This window comes from Indicator indicator, chromosome 3, assembly GCF_027791375.1.
Source record: "Indicator indicator isolate 239-I01 chromosome 3, UM_Iind_1.1, whole genome shotgun sequence".
NCBI classification, from domain to species: Eukaryota; Metazoa; Chordata; class Aves; order Piciformes; family Indicatoridae; genus Indicator; species Indicator indicator.
In genome coordinates this window covers 37,456,088-37,478,337 of record NC_072012.1, presented here as the reverse complement: position 1 = coordinate 37,478,337, position 22,250 = coordinate 37,456,088, and the positions used below count along the sequence as shown (strand labels likewise).

Below are 22,250 nucleotides of genomic sequence, written 5' to 3'. Positions count from 1 at the left end.
TGTAGACTTTTCCCTGTAATGAGTATTGTAAGGCTATTTCCTATGGAAATATGTCCCTATTCAAGTCAGTATTAGACATATATACAACCTAGGAAAATACAAGTTACCAAGTAAATTGCTCTTTTTAATCTAGGAAATGATAGCTGATAACACCTGAACTCGACAGCAGCAACCTAGATTGTCTCTACAGAGATGAATGGGTTCATTCGGCTCAATTTTTCATTATACTAGCCTACTCTGATTTTACAAGATTTGTTTTATAGCAAATATTAGCTGGTAAAAAGTGTCACTGAAAATACATGGACTCGGAAGTCTAAGCAAAAATATAGCTACTTGTAATACAGCTCATCCGAGAGTGAGGTGTGTTTGGTTGTGGGTTTTTTTCTGTTTTTTGTTTGGTTGGTTGGTTTTGGGGTTTGTGCGTGTGTGTGTTTTTTCTAAATAACCACTCCAAAAATTACATTAGCAAAGCATCATTCTGAATTATTTGAGATAAAAATGATTCCAAGTTAAATGCCTAAACAAAATATACTCTCAATTTCATTTCACTAAACACATCTTCCAGTAACACCTCACTTAGCAAGTCGCTGCAGGGAATCTTGTGAGCAGCCTTCTCTGCAAAATACCAGGGCAGTTTCACAAAGGCTGGTAAACTGCATCGTACACACCCACCTTAAGAGCTGCTAACCAAACCTCTAGAATACAGAGAGAAAAAGAAATGCACATATCCATGTAGCTAGCATGTTCCAGTAGACTTCCTCTTCCTTAAATAGTAGGTGACATTGCCTTGAAGGCTGTAGGAAAATGTGTATGGCAACAAGTAGACAGAGAAACAAAGAAATATTTGTTTCTATCATTGTGAGAACAAGATACACCTACTAAACCACAGTCTGCATAAGCTCTGGTGCATACTGATTACCGTGGCATATCCTAAGAATGAAAAGAACTTCAATGTGACCTATATTCTATGTCTTCTTAGAGCCTGGGAAGCACCCTTGAATCTAATTTTAAAAGCTACCATGTAAAACCAATTAGGGTAGGATCCACTAAGCGAATCACTTTTGAAGGCCTCTCCTGTAACAAGCTACAAAGATGAAATGGCTTTACAGATGTACTGCTTAAAAAAAGGAAGGCAAAGATTTGAAAAATATGAAAAAAATGTGTAATATATTTTTTATGAAGGCGAGAAGTGAAATTTTAGTTACATATTACTGTACAATACACATTTTTTATTTCTAGGTTGCACTGTCACCACACATCCTGTTAACACCTATCTGCCCCTGCTAATGGATTAGCTGCCAATTTAACTGCTTTACTATCTGATCTTGCTTAAGGAAAATATGATTACTTGAACACTGCTGTAAGTCAACATCATCATTTTAATTAAGGAAACTGTAATGCAGCAATGAAATCACTGGAAGTTATCAAGAAAAAGATGATCAAGTCCCCTGTATTCAATTGAGTGCGTTTTACTTTGAGAAAAATCTGTGGCTTTGTTAAACTTGCCACATACATGCACACAATTCCTGCTACCCTTTTAATTAATTCTGTGGTACAATTTTATTTTTTCACTGTAAAACTTAGTAAATTAATTGTGCATAATGATTTTGTTAAATTGCTCTTTTAAGTAACTGGTAATTTCCTCAGCATATTCACTCTCTGCTTAAGTAACATTATGGAGTATCCCAAATGCATTTCACACAATATGAAAAAAAAAAAAATAGGAATCAACACCCTTCCATGGGAAGTAGGGGAAAAAAGAGTAAAAAAAAAAAAAAAAAAAAAAAAAAAAAAAGAATCACTGATTGTAACAGGACTGGGGAAAGATTAAGAGTCCTCAATGCTTCATGAATAGGTTTTAAAATAAAGAAGCTGACATGTGCCAATACAGTTTCTATATTGTAACATCATGACTTGGTCTCTCTTGCACAGTTCCTGGAGAAGCATGTCACAGGGATTAAATCCCTTTGAATGTTAATGTGTTCCTCTTTTGAACCACAAAGAATATTAATCCTCCTCCCCTCGTCTACCAACAGCTGCACTGTTTTTTTCCTACTTAACAGACTGGAACTAGATAGTATAACATGACTGACCTGAAAGTAAATATTGCTGGTTTTGTACTGCTTAGTTTTTGCTGAAATTTAACAAACCTGCCATCAGTTTATGTGCAACACTAATAAGAACATGTGTTCAGGCATCCAGAAACCTCTAAACAATTACATTGGAAGGACTGAAAACAATGTATTAACATTATTGAAAAATTCAATGCACTTTAAAATCCCCTCCAATATTTACAGACTTGTACAGGAAGTCAGGCTGGAATGTTCCCAGGGAAAGGGCATGCATGTGTGTACAGAAATACACATATGTGTATTAATACACAGATTATGGAAAAGTAAGTTTTACAGCAAAAGACTACAGTTCAGGCACAACTCCGGCATATACATCTAGAGTCATACACAACATCTTCACAAATTAATCTCAATCTTACACAACTCTCATGAAATACTTCATACAGCTTGTGGAAGGACTCCAATTTCAGAAAAAAGCTAGATAATGTAAGACAGTAATGTGCAGGCTGACCATAAACTAAATCCAGTGTATTTCCATTATCAACATAAATGTTGTCACACATTTGAAAGAGTCCTAAGTCAGATCAACTGCCAGAACGCTTTTCATTCAGATTGAATGTACAACTGACTGATAAGCTAATATAAAACCTGGTCTTTACATGTAAAAACTTCAAAGCCAGGAAAACAAATCACATATTTACTGTTCTGGATGTTCACAGACATCTTACAATCATTTGCATCTTTGGGTTGTCTCTATTCTTTGAATTATTTAGAAATATCAACACTGCAGAGCAGGTGATACACAAATTAGTAAGAAGGTAGCACAGATTATGTTCAGAGAAGAGATTATACTGATTACTAAACGGAAGTTTCCTCTTTCCAAAAAAATCCTCAGAAGTGCATCATCTCTCTCTGACAATGTACTTCAATATTGAAGGGCATTTGGCATAAATTGTTATTTACAATTTTAAGACTTGTGATACCATCAAGAACAGCTAAAAATGTTCCACTTCACTGATTTCTGTAGCTCAAAAGCAGCACAACCTGTTACACAGCTTGCAGGCCTACAGGGTAAGACAGAAAAAGAACGAGTATTTCCACATAATGCTACAGATGTTAGCGTCATACATAACCTGGCTGAGGAACTTAACATGAAAACTTTCAGAACAAAAATCTTCTCATATGCACATGTATTCTTTTCAGTTCATCTTCAATACTTCAATAGAGATTTTCCACTGTTGTACCATTACACCCAAGAACATAAGGGTAATGGTGCACTACATGAACGGAGGCTTTTACCCCCAGTATTAAAACAAGGTAAATCAAGGTAGCTTGAATAGGCAGTGGTGAATTTATAACCCAAGATAGAAATCTGCATGAAGACAGTTATGTAGCATTTGCCATGTAGCACTTTGCTAGCTGGCTGTCCATAAAACCCCAAGCATGTCCCACACAAACCAGGTAATTATTGAAATACAGATGCGGTAATATAAATGTCATCTGGGGAAAGAAAAGCATGAAAATCCTTACAGATGACAACCTCTGGATTCTAAAAGGATTCAGAAGTGGTTAAATATCATGCCTGTGTAGAAGACAGATTTTTAAATTATATGAAAGTTTAGCTACTAGTTCTACCACAATAAAGAGTTTTAGTGCTGAAAACATGTTCATTTCTTCATGGCTAGACCAATTGTAGTGTACCAGTATGCAAGCACCAATTCTTAGGCCCTTGCATACAGTAATTTACATATATCAAAGAGAAAAGACTTTGTGAAAGTGTTGTCAAGATCATATGGAAGGGCTTTGTCCGAAGACTGCAGAATAAGGAAAAATGAACTAGACTTTATTCTAGCTCTGTGTATCTAAGAACACGTGATCTGATCTCTAACACTAATCATACATCATCTAGTCTGGTAGATTGGACCTAAAAGTGAACATAGATAAAGTGAAGAATAGCCACCTACTGCATTTCACACAAGTCTGGCAATTCAGAAATGATGTTAAGACAAATAACTACCTAAGCACTGCATGGAAATTAAACCTTTATTTAGCTATTCTTCATACAGAGGCACAGACAGATTTTGATGTCCTGTCCAATCAAGGAAAGAGGGGGTGGAAAGGTGAGAAGAGGGAAAAAAAAAGTGCTTTACATATCTTAACACTGACCAATTCAAGCAATTAAGGAGCAGCTTGGAAGGGCTCCAAAGCCTGAAGCAGCCCCCTTTCCAGTTTTGCTTGGCCAGATAGAAGATGAACACGTTTCAGGATTTCAAGCAGTGCTTAGGATTGCAATGTCTCAAATTTTAGCTTTAGAAAAAAAAAAACAAAACCTTATTATTTGAGGTAGTATTTGATTAAAATGTTTCATGAATAACAAGGTATAACATAATGGACAAGTTGTGAGATAAGGAAGGGAGGGGGAAAAAAAAAAGACCCTACACAAAAAATGTAAAACAGGATGAAGTGGAAAAAACTGTCAGAATCTGCTATCTAGTTGCACCATTCTGCCAAAATGTAGAAGTATGCTGTTTCTTTCCAGATAAAATTCTAGCTGTTTCTCTGTATCAGTGCTTTTGTTTATTATCTCTTAAGCTAATGATTTTTTTCACTATTTCACCTTGTACTCCTTATTTATCTGTTACTCTTTCAAACTTCAATATTACTCATGCACATGACAATGCACAGTCTTTTTATGGATGCCATGAGAAATTCTGTATGTGATACAGGTACAACATACTACTTAAAATATGCTGTTATTGCTTGCTAATAATTAAGGCTAATGCCATCACATAAATTAATGGAAGAAGGATAATCGATGCTTTCTTTAAATGTAAATGACAGAATCCTACACTGTCTTTGCTGAGGGTTGTGGTTCAGTCACTGTAATCTTTTCCACCACAGATCTCCATCAGATCTTTTTAAAAATAAATATTGATAGTTTGAAATTACTGTAAAAAGGATTCCTTTAAAACTCTGAGAACTGCAGAACGATAAAGGGACACCGGCAGACAAGAATTCAATAGTTTAAAAACTACTGAAGTAATTAATTTGCCTTGCTCTTTACTAATCAGGGTCACCAACAGAAGCTGTAACACAAAATAAATTGCAATACATTGATAGGAGACATTGCTTTATACTCAAGGTATTTTCTTTGGCAGTTGTCCTCTGAGTTAATCTTACTGCCATAGCATCTCATATTCTTGTTATTAGCTCAGAACCAGGATAGAGCTTAATAAGCTATCAATGGAAAGACTTGAAAGTAGATCATAAACTGAAATTATACATTAACAAAAGGAACACTGAAACACAGAACTTTTGCCATACTCTACAGAATTGTTAGCTTTTAAGTCATACCATCTGTTACCAGTTGTAAGCATGAAGCCAGAGGCAATTTACAACTCAAAGTTTCCTTCCAGGCAGAGAAGAAATGAACAGCAATAGAGCTTAAGTCTGTATTGAAAAGACTAAGATTTTTAAGCCTATGCCCTTTTTAGTTCTGTAAGTGCTATACAAGCTAAAAATATTCTTTCTTATCCCCACCCATCCTAGATTTCCTTTCTGCTAACTATTTAAGCTTTTGTTCAGAAATTCAGACAACTTTTTGTCTCAGGTATAATGTTGGAAAATATTTACTGTAGGAGATGATTTCAACTCACCTGATGAAGATCGTTGCCCAAAACATATTCCTGAAAGTAACCTGGTGCAGCAGATGATGCTCTAATGGCTTGCCACAGTTTGTACTGACAGCCTCCAATATAATGAGACTTAACACCAGGAAAGTGATTGTAGTTTCTGAAAACAAATGCTTTCAGTGGTGTTCCTCTGTTTACAATGGTGCTTACTGCAGCTACCTAGGGGGTTAGGAGGAACAAAAATAGTTTTGTGATGATAATAAAAACAATAGAGAATGTCAGTTTCCCACAATACAAAATTCCATTTATACATTAAATGTGCTTCTGGAATCTTACTTGGTTTGTTATTAATTTTTTTTAATGTCTGTCTAAATTTTAGAAAGTGAAAGCAAAAAAAAAAAAAAAAACAACCCAAAACTTCCTAAAGAAAATGCTCCATTTAACCTGAAATTAATTGTTTCCACTGGTTATTCGGTTTCTACTAATATTTATCCATTGACATTTATACAAAATCTAGTGTTGTTTACAAGATTTTAAAATGCTTTGCCTTTATGAATAGTAGTTCACTCTCAAAAGTCTGTAACCAGCAATTCAACAATGACACTAAATATAAGCGTTAGAAAAGTGAATCGATTTCTTCCTCAAAAAAGGCAAAACCCAAAAAAACCCCAACCAAACAAATCCTTGAAGGATTTGGAAGGACAGTGAAGTGTCATTAGCAAAAAATCACAGATGTAGATCTACATGAAAAGTGGTATTTCCATAGAACAAAATATATGACAGCAAAATTTACATCTTACAGATACAACCACATGAGGTGAGAACATCTATAGTTATGGATGAGTGTTAGAACATGCCTGGCTGGCACTGTCAGAACAATACTCTTCAGCAGCTAAGCAGAGTAGGATGTTTCTGTGAAACGTTACTCAACAGCACCGGCAGCTGATGCTGTGGTATCACTGTATTCATTTTCATTCTTCAGCTACCTAAGTGAAATCATTTCATTCACAGTAAGCCCATCCTTATAAAAAACAAGAATATAATTTCTATACAACAATGCAAAAGGAAAATGTATTCATGATTCTTAACTTCCTCACTGTTTTTTTCCAAAGGAAGGTTTAGTACTAAGTACTACTGGAAGGAGTAAGAAAAAAAACAACTTTGGAAAATTTCATAGAAGACTCAAACTAATGCTTGATATTTCTGGCAATACCCATATGCACTTTCACTTCATGATGCAGTTGTAAAGTGCTGAGCATCTTCTGGAAAAATCCAATGTGTCATGAATATAACATCAGCAGATCAAATAACTGCATGTTTTATTTTGATTTTGCTGTGCATTGTGAAGAGTGCCATCACTGCCAGAACTACAAAGCTATCACTGGGAATAGCTAGTTTCAACTCTATTTATATTCACATTTTACTACTGAAGAACATGGAAGGAAGCCAAAGATCCTGGTTCAAAGATAACTTTCAAGTCAATGTAAGATAGCTTCTCTCTCAGAAAGCAACATACCATTCCAGCCTTTTCATGTCCTTGTTTTAGACATGGACTAGGAATGCAGTCAGTCAAACACGTTTCTATCTTTAGAAAAATGTGAATATCTTCCATTTAACAGTAAAGCATTGAATATAGTACTATGACACCAAAACACCTGTTAATTACAGATTGTTCTCAAATATGTGCTATTATATTTCTCTTCTTTCTTCACACCCTATCATTCACCAAAAATAAAATACTTGTGCTTTCTCATCTTTCACTCTTGTCCTGCTGCTGTATATAACTCCCCTCCAATTAATTGATGTCCTTTATATAACACAGGAAAAGCAGAGATCTCAGGTCCTATATGTGTAACTGAAGAAAACCCAGTAATCTAGACGAAAGCAAGGAGAAAGCCTGTTCCCTCATGACAATAACACAGACCATAGCTGACATGATGGGATCTCCAGGTATTAGAATTCTCTTATGAAGAAACAAACTTTGCACAACTTCAAGTAGCTGACCCAGTGCTTCTCTGTGTATAAACCTCTTAACATCTCTGAAACATATTCTAACTTGAAGTAATAAATGAAAATATGAGAAATTGCTCCATAAGTTTATGAACCTAATTTTTATCCTTTAAAAGCATGGCTTACTTCACATGGAAGCTTGGAGAACATATCAACACTCATGCCATTTATCCAGTATTTTTCTACAGAGAGCTCTCTTACTCAGAACTCTTAAATAAACTTGTGAAATACGTTAGCATTTACCTTAGAAAACTATACTTACCTTTGGACATGTGGAATTTCTTGCAGTTTCAATCATAAGATTTGACCCCATTTTTTCTCTAAAAATAAGTGAAAAAAAGAAAAATGCTCCATCAGTTCAGCATGAACAGAAGACAAACATTTTTATCATCCTTTCTTCTGAGAACATTGCATTTAAAAGAACCAACACTTGGATTTCACTTTAATAATCAGCTTCCTATGGCTGACTTCAATGGACCAGTATTTCAAACCCTTTACACTGGTGGAAGTAAGTCTGAAGAGTGATTGAGATCTCAATTCAGTAACTCACTTCACCATGTACTTATCCCCACATTATCAGGACTACTCAACTACTTCCCAAAAGTACTTTGCTACATTTGAGAATCAAAAATTCGTCATCTTTATTAAGCAGCTTCATAGCAATTAAAATTAATATAGTGAACTGTTGTAAAAACAAAAGCTAAGAAAGATGCCATTCTACATTATTTAGAAGTTAAAACTCTCCAATGAAATCTTCCTTAACAGTAATTCAATATGCACTTAACATTCCTTTTTGAGGTTCAATATTTTTTTATGCATACATTGTTATAGATTTGACAGTGAATCATGCAAATGGAGCCAATTATAAGGAATAATCTCATAATGATGAGCCTATAATCTCGTACCAGCACCTCTGTGTTGATTTGCTTATAATGAAGATACAGAACTCTACAGAGTGGATGCTCCACTCTACAGAGTGAGCTTTCATTTAAACCAGCAAGTTTTATTCTTTCACTTGGTCACAGCCACACAAAGGTAGTGCATCCACCTTATTCTGCAAAGAGTTTTCAGTACTGCCACACTTTTTAAAGTGATTCCATGTGTTGTTAAGAGATCATCCAATACTGTTACAGTAGGGAGCAGCACTTCCACTGTTAAAAACAACTTTAGCAATCTAACAAGATCAGAAACTAAAAGAACCTTTTAATGCTACAACAGCAGTAGTCCTCAATACAGACAGTAAACTATGGAAGTAGGACAATTTATTGTTCAACTGTTGGTTATCTATGTTTGAAGGATGGCTGTGTACATGTCCTTGGGAGGGAGGAAGGAAGGGAGATAGCTTCTAGTCCTATGATTGAAGACTGCTGCTGACAGTTCTTACATCAATAAAGCTGCTTTGTTTTTTCCAATAAATGCATTAATTATAGTCTCACAGTCATCAACCAGAAGGGGAAGAGTGCCATCTGCACTCACTAATTGGTTACAGGAGATGAAGGCACACAGAACTATGAAGTAGGAACTTATAGAAATAAAAGATGAGACTGACAGAAGTGAGATGTAAGAGACATCACTTTTATCTACTTCTTCCTTAGTATCTGTATTAGACATTTTTTCCCAAACTCTGAAGGCAAAGATTAAAAAAAAGCATAAATATCCACTGCTTAATTATAGGAACTGGATAATTTTTTTTTTATATCTTGTTTCTTACAAAAGCCAGAACTGATGCATCAGAATAGGTACAAGAAACCCCTTAAAATACAATGCAACTTAGACATTAAAGTCTAAAGATAAAAGTTCAATACCAACCCCAAATTTTAGCTTTGTGCTAGCATTCATAATGTAATAGCATATTACAGAAATGTCTTTGTGAAGCCTTCTTATGTTTCTTACTGAAGTCACAACACAATTAATTTCATTTTTTTCCTTGTGCTATGCTAAAAGTCTCCTAGTTTTAATTTTATTGAACACTCTGTTGTTCTCAAAGAAAAGGTGCAAACAGTAATTCTCAAGATACCTTGCTATTTCAAATGACTGCTGTAATTTGTACACTTGTTTTAATCACAGAGCCCTAATCCCTTTGTGTTAGTTCTCTTTCAGTCACTGGCTATTTTTTACTAAACTTTCATCAGAACCATTCTTTAAAATGGAGTAACTGCAACTGGAAACAGTATTTTAAATGCAACTGTATAACAGAATTTTCATTATGTTCAGTTCCAACCATCACACACAGAATCATCTCATTTGACCACAAGTATACAGATGTTTCATTAAATCATCCATGACAACACTCAAATCACTTCTGATATTAAAGTTATTCTAAATCCTGTAAGCATTTTACATTATGCCACTCATGAGTCATTACTTTACATATAATTTCATTTCCCATCCTAGGTTTCCATTTATCTGCTTTGTTTGTGTCTGTCCGTCTCCCATGTCCTCTAGATATGACCTACTTTAGCAAGTCTCCTTTACAAATGTTGCTATTTCATTGCTTCGAGTTACTAATATTGCAACACTTACTGAAATACGCTATGATGAACAGATTGCTAACCATATGCTTAAAGAAACATTCTACTGGGCTACAGCCAGAATCAAATCAAACATTCTGGAGAAAGAGCATTCAATTTGAAAGGCAAAACTTTCAAACACTTCTAACAGCAACAAAAGTACCAGTAAACTATGACACCTTTACCAAACCTACAGGAGACACTTCTATTGCGTGTTCCACAAGGATACAGAACATCTCACAGACAACACTGAAGTTGTTAAGTTTTGTTTAAACAAAAGTTTAAGTGTGTCTAACTGGTACAGAATTTGTTGCCCACCCAGATACTGGAGAGCAGTTTCAGTTTATACTTCCATTTGTGTAACAAACACTGGTTTGAAGTGTTATTGCTTGTAACCCCAAACACATGCATTAGTCCATTTTCCTAGCTTTTACCCTATCCTCCATACAGTGCATTACAAACTCCCAGTATGGAATTTTAGTTATCTTGTGAAAATTCATAGCTGCTCACCAAGTTTCTCCAGTAGCTGCTCAATACAGTATGAAAGAAGAAAACTGTACATACAAGCAAATGCTCGAACAAGGAATTTTGAACTGTAAGTCAGACATGCAATTCAATATAGCATTAGAGAGATGCATGGCAAGTATAAGAAAGCAATAAAAGTAACTGATTAAAACTGGTCTCCAAATTGCGATTTAAGGCATACATAGGAAGAAGTAAAATAAACATATATGTTAAGACATAAAATAATTCCCTACAGAACTCAGAATAAAATGCCAGTTAACCAAAATTAGTTGTTATTTGCTGAAATGGAATTTATGATAAGCCTCATGACTGCATGCAACATTAGCTTAATTATTTTCAGCAAGAATACTTTCTGACAGAAAAGAATACCATGAATATAATGGAAGGGTTAAACGTATATTGCATGTCTGTATATTTCAAGGAAGACTGACAAGCCTACTGCCATTTAAACAACAAAACCCCATCCAGCACAATTAAGGCTTTTAAAGCCAAAACAAAACAAAGCTGTTTTCCCATGCAATGACTGAAAACCAGACCAGACCTTGTTACTGCCACAAAGAGATGCTACACAACCTATCAATTCCCTTAGTTCTAGGCTTCCACATCACACAGAAGCCTGAAGGAATCCATACTGTTTCAATTAAATGTTGTGTAGGCATAGCATCTTCCTTCAACACTGCAGAATTAGGTCAACAAAAAGTCACTTGTTAATTGCTAAATTGAATTTTTCATTTAGTCTATGGATAGAATAACAGTGGCCTGACTTCTGTCCATTGCACAGGAGTAGAGTGCTTTACTTCCCCTGTGTTACATGTAGCTGCAAAGCATAACAGCATTTAAATTAAAGACATGTAAAATACTTTCACATGAGGTAAATCTGATCTTCAGAAGACTTTTTTTAGTTAGACAGGAGAGGAAAAGGGGAAACATAGAAAACCAGCAAAGATCCTTTCTAAAAAAAAGAATAAAAAAACAACAAAACTCCTCCAGATATCTGAGAAGAACAACTCATGATATCCACTTGATAAACACATTTATTCCCCAAAATAGACAAAAACAGAGAGAAGTGCTTGAAAGCCTCTCTCCATTTCAGCAAACAAGTGAGATGCTTAGAACTCAGAAAGTACAAGTATTTCTACTCTAATTTCTGGAAAAATCTCTTTCAACCCCATAGAACACATTAATCATATTCTCAAAGCAACTTGCATTATTTATCCAAATAAACTTTTTACCATTTTACATTTGCTCTCAGAGAAGGTTGTTTCAGTTCTTTCAGTAGCAGTGCCAGCTGCTATTTGGGAAGCTATGATATTAGTTTGCTAAAAATTATAAACAACAGAAATATGAATACAAATACATATGTATATACAAATACATGGCACTAAGTAATAAAACTTATAACATTTTCTTCCAGTAACTTTTCCTGAATAGCCAGTAATGTATTTGCATACCTATCCATGAACAAATACCATTTCACTGGCTGCTCTGACACAGTGGGTATTTTTTTACTGCAATCTCTACAGCTCATTTCCCTTTTCAAAGAAAGGGACAATGGGCAAAACCCCACAATATAGCAGCTAAGATTAAAAATCTCTACTACCACACATCATTTCTCAGCAGGTCTCCTATAAGAAAAAAGGCACAGCAGGTGGCTAGTAAAATTTGTAGCAGATCTATAATGAGTCAGGTCAGGCAGAGCTGACAAGCACACAGGAATATAATCAGAAATCAGTGCACTAAAGCTTACTCTATTTCCCAGAAGCAGAAATCATGACATTAAAGGCTTGTGATGTTTTGGTAAATATGAAAGCAGATTTTTCAAAAGACTGAAAGTGTATGCTAATCCTTTCTAGTTTTTTAAGAATTTGCTCACCAGTGAAACAGTACCAAAAGCAAAGGCTCTCAGACATGACACTAATTACTTTTCACCTGATCCTTTTTTACTTACTTGAGCATTTTTTCCCATATGTCGCTGTCATAAAAGGCGTGGCTCCAACCCATTTTGACTGTTCCAACAATGACATTCTGCTTAAAAACATCTGATCCTAACTTGCGATACAGTTCTTCACAATCATCCAGAGGAATATGGAACAACCCCAACATAAAAGCTAATATAGCTCCTGAAAGAGAAATATCTAAAATGTAAAATATAGCCTGCAGTAAGACTATAAAGATGGATCACCATTTAGTTTAGCTCATAGGTTAGCAGAATACCTATCTTTGAAAGATCAACTGAGATTTATGTCACTGTATTCCTGTTCAGGGAGCACAGACTATGTTTTAGAAGGACATATATAAGACAGGAAGAGTCCACTTTCAAAAACTATGAGTAGTTGAAAAATGGCATTTTGATCCTTGAGGTCTTTTTCAACCTTATTGATTCTGTGATTCTGTGTGATTTCATCCCTGCAAACAAATACTTAGCACAAAGCAAATCCACTGCTCTATGTGGAAACAGAAACGGGCAAGGGAAATCCCTGTTGTGGTATTACAAATATAGTTGGGGGGATTACTTGCTATCTGGCAAATGCTGAGTCAGTAAAGAAAAAGTATAGGAAAACTGTATAAAGAAGAGTTTTGACTAGTCAGAAACAATTTGCAATCAGTCATTCATACACACTGCCACCTAGTGTGTGCCTAAAAGAATTATGACCTACCCTTGAAGGAACAAAACAATGAGATCCAAAAATCCTGGGTACAGAATATCATGAAAAAGACTATAGAAAAATACAATTCATGTACCACTGCATTTCATAGATACATTAAACTAAAAGGGACATATACAGCATTTAAATCTAATTGTGCAATACTGTGAGGATAGGTAATTAAGCATTAGGAATAATTAGGACACAAGATTTTTCCAAACTGGAGATTAATGTGATAGATCTGAATAAAATTAACTTAAAAGGGAGTAAATTCTTGAAACAGAGCAAGAATAAAACACATATTCAGAAAGATGTACAAAAACCTAAAGATGGCTTTAAAGGAAACAGCTTTGAAGCTTCTTTTGCTTTCTCAAACCTCACCTCCATGGCAGCTGAGTGTCAGTGAATAGATGTACTCTTTTTTTTTTTCCAAACGGTTCCTAACATAACCTGGGCCTACTTGACACAGTTTCATCAAGAGAAGCTTACTCAGCTGTCAAATCACCAAATGCTTCTATTCACACAGACTAAACATCTAGCAGCAGAGAATCTTCGAGTCATGCTTCCTCTGCTACCTTCTTTTCCTCTTAACTCTCCATTTTACATCATCATGCATTTGTTGTTTCAGTGAACAAAAGAGGCAAAATTTGTAACAAACACTCTCACCTCTCGAGAAACAGCACCAAAGCCTGCAGTTTTTATCAGCACACAAGTGGCAAAAGACGGTTATCAAAGACAAGGTACACATTAAAGGGCTTTGCTGAGACCTCCTGGATGATAACCATGCATGCAAAGGAAAGCAAGGTCAAAAATCAAAGGCAAAGTCCAGTGAAAGAAGTTCCTGATGCTTCTATTGCATCCTGCTCTGTATCACAGACTCCAGCCAACACCTCAGCCTTGATGGCCAACACTTAGGGGAAAAAATACTTAAAACCTGGGAGGCTGAGAAGTAACTGGAAGAACACAGGGATATAGTTGACTAATAAGACACAAGACAGGCAAGAATATATTATGACAGAAAACTATTCCTTCTTTATTCAGCACTAGTAAGACTTCAGCTGATGTACTGGACATGAACAGTATTACTCAAGAGATGTGGACTAATTGGAAAAAAAATACACAAAAATTTCCCCCAAAAACAATGACAGGTCAACAAAATCAGTCTGTAAGGAAAGTCTGAGTAAGCAGGCTGTGACAAAAGCCTCTAAATGCACAGAAGGCTGCTGCAAAGAGAAAAGAAAGAATCTGTTATCCACATTCCTGGGCAATCAGGACAAGATGAAACAAATCTGAACTGCAATAGTTAGATCCACATTAGAAATTTGGATTGCTTTTCCGCTGGCAGAGAACTAGCACAGATTTTCAGAAGAGGTTTGACATGATTTAAAGTGTTAGAAAATTGTCAATAGTGAAACACACACAGATGATCCCTCCCTTGGGAAGAGAGAACCTCCTAAGGATGCTTGCAGCACCACATGTAATATCATGACTCAACTTAATTCGTAAGTTCTGAAAAAAATACTTCTACCACTAGAAAGGTTTTCAAAATGCATTTTGAAACTGGAAAGGCATGATAGGAAAAGGAAAAAAAAAAAAATCAACACAGAGGAGTGCCAGCTTTATTTAAGGAGGTCTCTCCCTCAACTACGAATCACTGAAGGCTGGAAGAACACATGGGGGCGCTAGCCCTATGAAGTTCTCAACAACTTAGAGGAATATTTTGGGAGAACATTCCTATCTGAAGTTCTTATGAAAAGTTCACACACATTCAAAACAAGTACAATTCAGATGTCTTTGTAGGAAAACGCACTGGAAACCAATATGCTTTGAGAATCTTTAATCACAGTATGTGAATGACTGAATTCCTTGTACAAACCATCGCAATGTCACTAATTATTAGCCCAATATAGAAAACTAAGGAAGAAGTATATTTAAATTCTTGGAGGAGACGAGCACATTTGAGCCTATTTTAAGCCTATTAAGCAAACAAAAACATTTTCTAGTCATGGTGATCTCCATTTAATTTTATTTATGAATTAAACCATATGGAAGATACGTATAGTGCAAAAAAATTCAAGAATGTGGATTTATGTTAGCAGCTGAACTACTGAACTACACCATATCTCTTATCTTTGAAATCAGCATTATGCTGCTACTGGTCTGGTATTTGTGAAAGACATGACTATGCCTTGGAGCTTCCTACTTCCTAGGGAGGAGCAATTCAATGCATCACAAGAGTGATTAAGGGTGGGAAGAACTTCTACAGGTCATCTAAGCCAACCTCATTTTCAATCAGGTTCAATAATAATGTTACGCAGGACTTGTTCAGCTGAATTTTGTGTATCTCTAGGGATGGAGATTCCAGAACCTATATAGACAGCTCCTTCCAGTGTCTGACCATCCTTGCAAGGAAAACATGATCCTTTGCAACCCATTGTAACTTCCCATATTCCAGCTTGTCTGCTGGCTTTTTCCCTATCACTGTACACCTTTGGGAAGAGTCTAGTTCCAAATCCTATGTATTCTCCTACTAGCTGAAACAGCAATAAGGCCTTCCCTTCACCTTCTTATCCTGAAGTTGAGTAAGCCCAGATTTGCACTCTCTCCCAATGTATCACGACCTCCAGTCCATTGACTGTCTGCCAGCTCACTCAGTACGTATAAGAACACAACCAATGGACTGAGGGGTTACTGAAGATCCAAAAAATAGACATACAGTGGCCAGAGACTCTTAATTTCTTCAGTATGTTCTTGCACATACAAGCCAGTATGTGGTCAGCCTTGTTTGCTGCAAGGGCACACTGATTATTCACGTTTAACTTGTTCCCATATGATCACGTTGTCTTCTGCAAAGCTGGTTTCTAACCTGTCAGCCTACCTCAGATGGAAGGCTTTGTATTTGGCCTTATTGAAACTTAAGTGGGTCCTGTCAAGCATCACTGTACTGACCACTTCCTCTAATTTTGATCATCTGTGATCTTGCTACACACTCACTGCATCCAGCTGTGCACGTCCTTAATCAAGACAGGAAAAACTACTGGCTCAGTATCAATCTCTGAGGGGCGTTACCTTAGTTGTCTGTAAAGATATTTGTATCTGTGCACTAAATGAAGGTTTAATGAAAAAATGACAAATCACCTTACAGTTACAAGTGTATCATGAACCACCTAAAGTTATTCTTTAGAAGTCACACCTATACTTTCCCAGCTGACAAAGTCAGAAACTGCAAGTTCTGCAAAATCTACATTTTTTCTCAGAAATTCTTTTACTGTATTAATAGCAAAATTCCAACTCGTGGCTCAAAAGTTACCTGTGCTTACGCCACAAATGTAGTCAAAAAGTTGATGCACCGGCTTTCCAGTTAGTTCTTCTAGTTTCCGTAGAGTCTGAAGTGCAACTAAACCCCTGAAAAACAAAAATTCTTCACATGGAATGGTAGTTTAATTTTACATTGCTTTAATTAAACTCACCCTTGTTAACTACAATTAATGAAATAACTAAAAATAACTACAACATTAAGAATCTTGAATATTTCAGGGAGTGAAAGAGTAGCAGAACACAACTAAAATGTAATGATGAATGCTAAATATAAATGACATACTCAGGTATACCAAAAACAGCCATACTGTTTTGCAGCAAAAGCTCAGAGCTGATAATCTGCTACAGATGTACATTCCGGATAGATTTTAGCTTCATCTACACCATATAGTGCCTGAGGTTTGGTTCTAATATATTGGCCCTTGGGGGACAGTGTTTTTGTCTGTGCGTTTTTTTTCTGTCTCAATTCAATGTATCTGAAATAATGGGAGAGATTACTTCCAGACCACCAGACATGTGCTTCTGCAGTACAAGGCTGAGTATCTGGCATGCAAGTTGCTAACTCCGCTGGGCTAGAGCTAGTGAACTGTGTATGGCAAAAGGAGTATCAAAGAACGCCAACACATTCTGCTGAGAATGGCACCTCCTGCATGCTGCCTCCCCTAAATCAGCCCTGGCTTGTGCTGAAGAGCAGTAGCCAACCTAGTCCAAAACTACAACCAGCGGAAAGTCATCTATTAAGTGGTACAACAGCCAGTCACCAGTCAGTACTCAGGCTCACTCTCTGGACTTATTTCATTCAGTGTTACAGATGTAGGTACTGCTTCCTAAAGACGTCTTATAATGTCACTTCTCTAGAAATCGAACAGAAAAATTAACACACTTTGTTTATATACATAGACATGGTTTACTTTTATAGAACGAACATTTGGAAACACAAATGTTGGAAGTTTTGACATACACTTACTCCTTTTTGAAGGCAACTGATTTTGATGTGTTTGGGGAAACAAAAAGACTGCAGAAACACAGCTTTACAAAGACTTCACACTTCCCTTTTCTACCAATAAAGATTTGTGAACCACTAAATATTTGCCAGTAAGATTTCTTCAAATATGCCTGAACAGAGTTTTCAGTAAACATCAGACTTCCTATTTAACCAACAGGCTTCTGCTGCTACTCTTCACAAACTGTAATAGGTATGTAAATTCACACAGAACTAGAGCACACATAACTAACATCATGTGGTGCATAAATTAAAGGAACAAAAAAGCATTAGTTGATGTGAAAGAAATATAAATTAACAGGATGGACAGGCTAGCTTTCACCACTAGCATCTTCATTCTTTCATATGAGATCACTCCAGCTAAGGCAGGTCACCTTCCATGAAAGTGCAAGACAACAGAATCATCATAGCATAAAGTACCTGTAGCGTTTTGCACCAGTTTTGTATTTCTGAGGTTAAACTTCTGAGCATGCTAACTCAAATATCCATTCCATTTACTTTCAACAGCAGAAAATCAACCCAAGCATGCAGCCAGCTTTAGATGGGGAGGTAATTTCAGTGTCATTGGACTATGAATGCATGGAAATTTAAGCTTAAATGGATGCAAAAATAATACCCATCACTTGGATAACCAAATATAACAGAAATGTAAATTGCATCTCTGGGCACCAATTTATCAAAGACAAAGTTAAATTTTATTTCCAGTACGTAAAAGACTACATGTATACAAAAAAGAGCTTTTACCTTGTTCCTCCTCCATCAATAGTAAGGACTCGAATTCCCCAGCCTTTCACAGGGTCTGTATATCCAATCACAGCTAAAGTCTCTCTAACAGCAGCCTGAAGACTTTCGTCATTTGCCTGTCTGAGTCGCAGTAGGCACGGGATTAATTTTTCCTATTGATAAATACAAAGATATTTTGTTCTAAAATTATATGTTTATACCAAAAGAATCCATGCTTAAATTTACTAGCTTGGTATAGAAGCAATACATTCATAGAATGGCCTAGGCTGGAAGAGACCTTAGAGATCATTTAATCCAACCCCCTGTCCTGGGCAGGTACGTCTCTCAACTAGATCAGGTTACTAAAGGCCCCATCCAGACTGGCCTTGAACATCTCCAGGGAGAAGCTTCCCCCTGAATTTAACTATGTGTTTACCCATCTCTCTTTCTAGCAAGGGAGAAAAATATCATACATGCCTCATTGCTAAAGTAACTATCAGAATTAAGGTAAACCAGAAATCTTCCAAGTGTGTCAATATTAAAACAAAACAAACATTAAAATCCTTCTCACACCAATTAATTGTTAAATGTAAAATTATTATCACAAAGATATAGAATACTGTAATAAAAATGAGGGCAGTGACTGTACTTTCATAATGCAGTAATTCACATCTATTTAAGTGGACAATTGACCTGTACCCTGTCTGGATGATTAATCTAGCCCGCTCCGATCCCAAAGATCTCTTTTCTAGCAGTTCTACAATCCATGCCATAAATCCATTACGGCTTGTGGAAAAAGGCATGAGACTGACAAATGCCGTGGTTTGGCTAGTACTGCTAGAACAGTCTACCACCCACCTCCTGTCATCTCACTGCAGGAAATAATGAGTAGAACTAGATTATGTGAACTTAATTGATGGTTATACTCCACTCTTGACATCTCTCTTCAAAGGAAGCATGCAAACAACCATAAAAACTGTTGTGCATATGCAGATCAACTGTACCATACATTCCATCTGGTGAGTTACAACAGAGGACACAGTGTACAAACTTTAGCTACCACTAGAATAAGCTATATCTACCCACATGACAATGCCGTATGCTTCTAAATTAAACACTGGAATTTTAAGAGCCTTTAGCTAAACTGCTGGTAGTTTGCAAATGAATCTGCTTGAACCACCTGAAAAAACAGCTATAAAGAGAGAGTCACACTGTCAGTTTTACAAATAGAAAATATTACTGCCCCAAAAACACAGAAGAAAGTTTTACACTATTCTGTGTCAGTTGTCTGGCAGATATTTATTTATGTCTCTTTGCAAGATTGTTTGCACCTTAATTGCAACTCCTCTGCTCTCTGGAAATTCTAGAAGATGATAGGTCAGTTCTTCAACCCTGCTGATACAGACTCTTCGATTAGAGGATCTTCGTAGGGCTTGAACTAAAGCTCGAGTCCTGTTATCAATACTCACTCTTGCAATAATCTAAAAAAAGATAGAAGTTATACAAGTAACATAAAACTGCTTTAAGAAAGGTATGAAACTTATTTTAAGGCTTCCGAGAAGTAATGAACAGCATGCTGTACTAGAAATCTGCTACAGGCTGCAAGTAATAAGCATTGCTTAAACATAAACAAGCGACCTTTGATTCTGTTTACTAGAAAAATAAAGGCGGCTCACAGCAACTATACACCAAACGCACATCAGCATGTGCTCTGATGTATTCTCCAGACAACTCTGAAGGTATAGTATTTGAACAACAAAGGAGTGCCAGATTACTGTAACAACAAAATCAACTAGATATATCTATTCAGCCTCTCTCTCTAAATATATGAACTAAACATATGTATATACTATACACACATGTACACTCTATAAATGAGCTTACCAATATACTTACATAAAAAGTACACACACAAGTACATATATGTATATGCAAGTTTCTATAACTGAAGTAGGTATATGTAAGTTTATTGGTTTCATGTGTGTAAGTATATATGTACTTTTATGTACATGCACAACTGTACACATGTACTTCTACGTAAGTACATATTTAAGTATATCTATATGCAAGTTTACATGTAGATATACACATGCATACAGTGTGTGTGTATATATATATATATATATACACACACACTTGTATAAAACATACATAGAAATAACATACAAAGAAATAACATTAAACAAATTCTTGCCTTTTCTCTCTGAAGAGACAGACGCTTTTCCTTTTCTTCTGCAGTCTTAGCCTCTTTTGCTTTGTCCTCTTCAACCTTCTCAGGGACTTCTTGTTCTGGTTGTTTACTCTTTTCTTGTGAAACAACTTTAGCATCAGATCTTAATTTGGGAACCAACCCACCAATGTAACTATCTACAAAAGCTTGTACACTGTTACTGGGATATGAAAGAAAGTTTGCAATACTTTTTTTAGTGGAAACTGGAAGAGCAGTATTTGCCTTTTCAGCACCCAGAGTCTCTGCCTCAGGACTGAAAGCACCTGCTGAATCCACGGTCTTCTCTTCAGTCGTTAGAGTATTTTCTGCTGAATCAAGCTTATTCTTCCCTTCACTTTTAGAGTCCTGTAATAAAGCACCCTTTTTTTTCTCTTGATCCATAACAGAATTATTATTGAAGTAACAGTTGATGTGATCAGCTATGAAGTTGTAAGTCTCTCCAAAATGTGTAGAAAAGTAGCTTACATGGAAAAGGTGATTTTCACTAAATGCTGAATCTTGTAGACTCTCTTGATTAGTGGCACTTGAGCCTACTAACATAGACTCCGAGGTTTCAGTTGCACAAGCGGATTTCTTTGCAGCTAGGCCTGTTTTGCAATCATCCTGTGTTCTGGCATCTGTGACTTGTTTATCATTTTCTGGATTTGCACTGATGTTACTTGCATTTGCATTACTTTTATTTGCTTTTCCCAGAGTACCTGAGTGTGACTTCAACCGAGCTATCCGTGAAACCAGTTCATTGTGAGTGCCAGACACTGCCTTTGAAACAGATTCTATAGTACTCTTAATTCGTGACATGCGATTGCTCACTTTTGTAAGTCCTTTGGAAGAAGAAGTTAAAAGTTTAGAAACTCTGTAGTATAAAAATTCATGGCTGTAAATGAATTTGTTATACCAAAATGTTCTGCTTCTGGCCCATTTACACCGAGGCTCGCTTGTATGAAAAACTCTTGGGTGAATTGCATGATTTATCCTCCAGCAGACTTTAGGTCTATACAAATAGAGGCATTTGTTTCTTTGCTTCCACCAAAGACTTTTTGGATTAATCACAAAAAATAAATACGTGTCTAAAGATAAATGAACTGTCATAACTTATAATTACACCTCTTCTACCTTGCTGTCTACTTCATTCCAGAAAACATATTTCAATAAATAAGTCTTGTAACACGGTGCTATCTGGAAAAGAAAATAAGACAACAAACCAAAACAGCAAACAATGAAAAACCCAAACGAGTAAGTTAAACTAATATTACAGGTTGCTTAATGCAGGTTCAGCTTATTTTTTAGTTCAGTAAAATCTGATAAACATTCAAATCAAGTAATCTCACAGCGATACTGCTCAGGCCATTCCAACATTTTAATTCCAACACATTATTGCTTAAGGGCCCATTTATCTTAACAGCTGTCGTGACACAGAAAATTGCTTGCTGGTGTTTCCAATAAAGAGACATATCTATCTCTTGAGTAACTTATTTTCTGCAAAGACCAAACTTCAAATGAAACTGTCATTATATTACCACCCCTTTGCAGAATTCATCCCAGGGAAGGAGGACATCAGTTCTTTGAGCAAAGCTTTAGTAGA

The 22,250-nt window shown here is 36.1% G+C and overlaps 1 protein-coding gene across 1 annotated transcript in view; it reads right to left on the bottom strand.

Annotated features, from left to right (window-relative positions):
- The window catches only part of PNPLA8 (patatin like phospholipase domain containing 8), a 34,541-nt gene extending 12,762 nt beyond the window's left edge, over positions 1-21,779 (bottom strand). Inside the window, exons 1-7 of the mRNA XM_054399502.1 lie at positions 20,633-21,779; positions 19,770-19,919; positions 18,460-18,611; positions 16,705-16,799; positions 12,698-12,869; positions 7,977-8,034; positions 5,729-5,923 (exon numbers count right to left, since the gene is read on the bottom strand). Of these exons, the coding sequence (XP_054255477.1) occupies positions 5,729-5,923; positions 7,977-8,034; positions 12,698-12,869; positions 16,705-16,799; positions 18,460-18,611; positions 19,770-19,919; positions 20,633-21,757 (1,947 nt within the window). The 5' untranslated portion in view covers positions 21,758-21,779. The remainder of the gene's footprint in view (positions 1-5,728; positions 5,924-7,976; positions 8,035-12,697; positions 12,870-16,704; positions 16,800-18,459; positions 18,612-19,769; positions 19,920-20,632) is intronic.
- Positions 21,780-22,250: the final 471 nt, after the last annotated feature.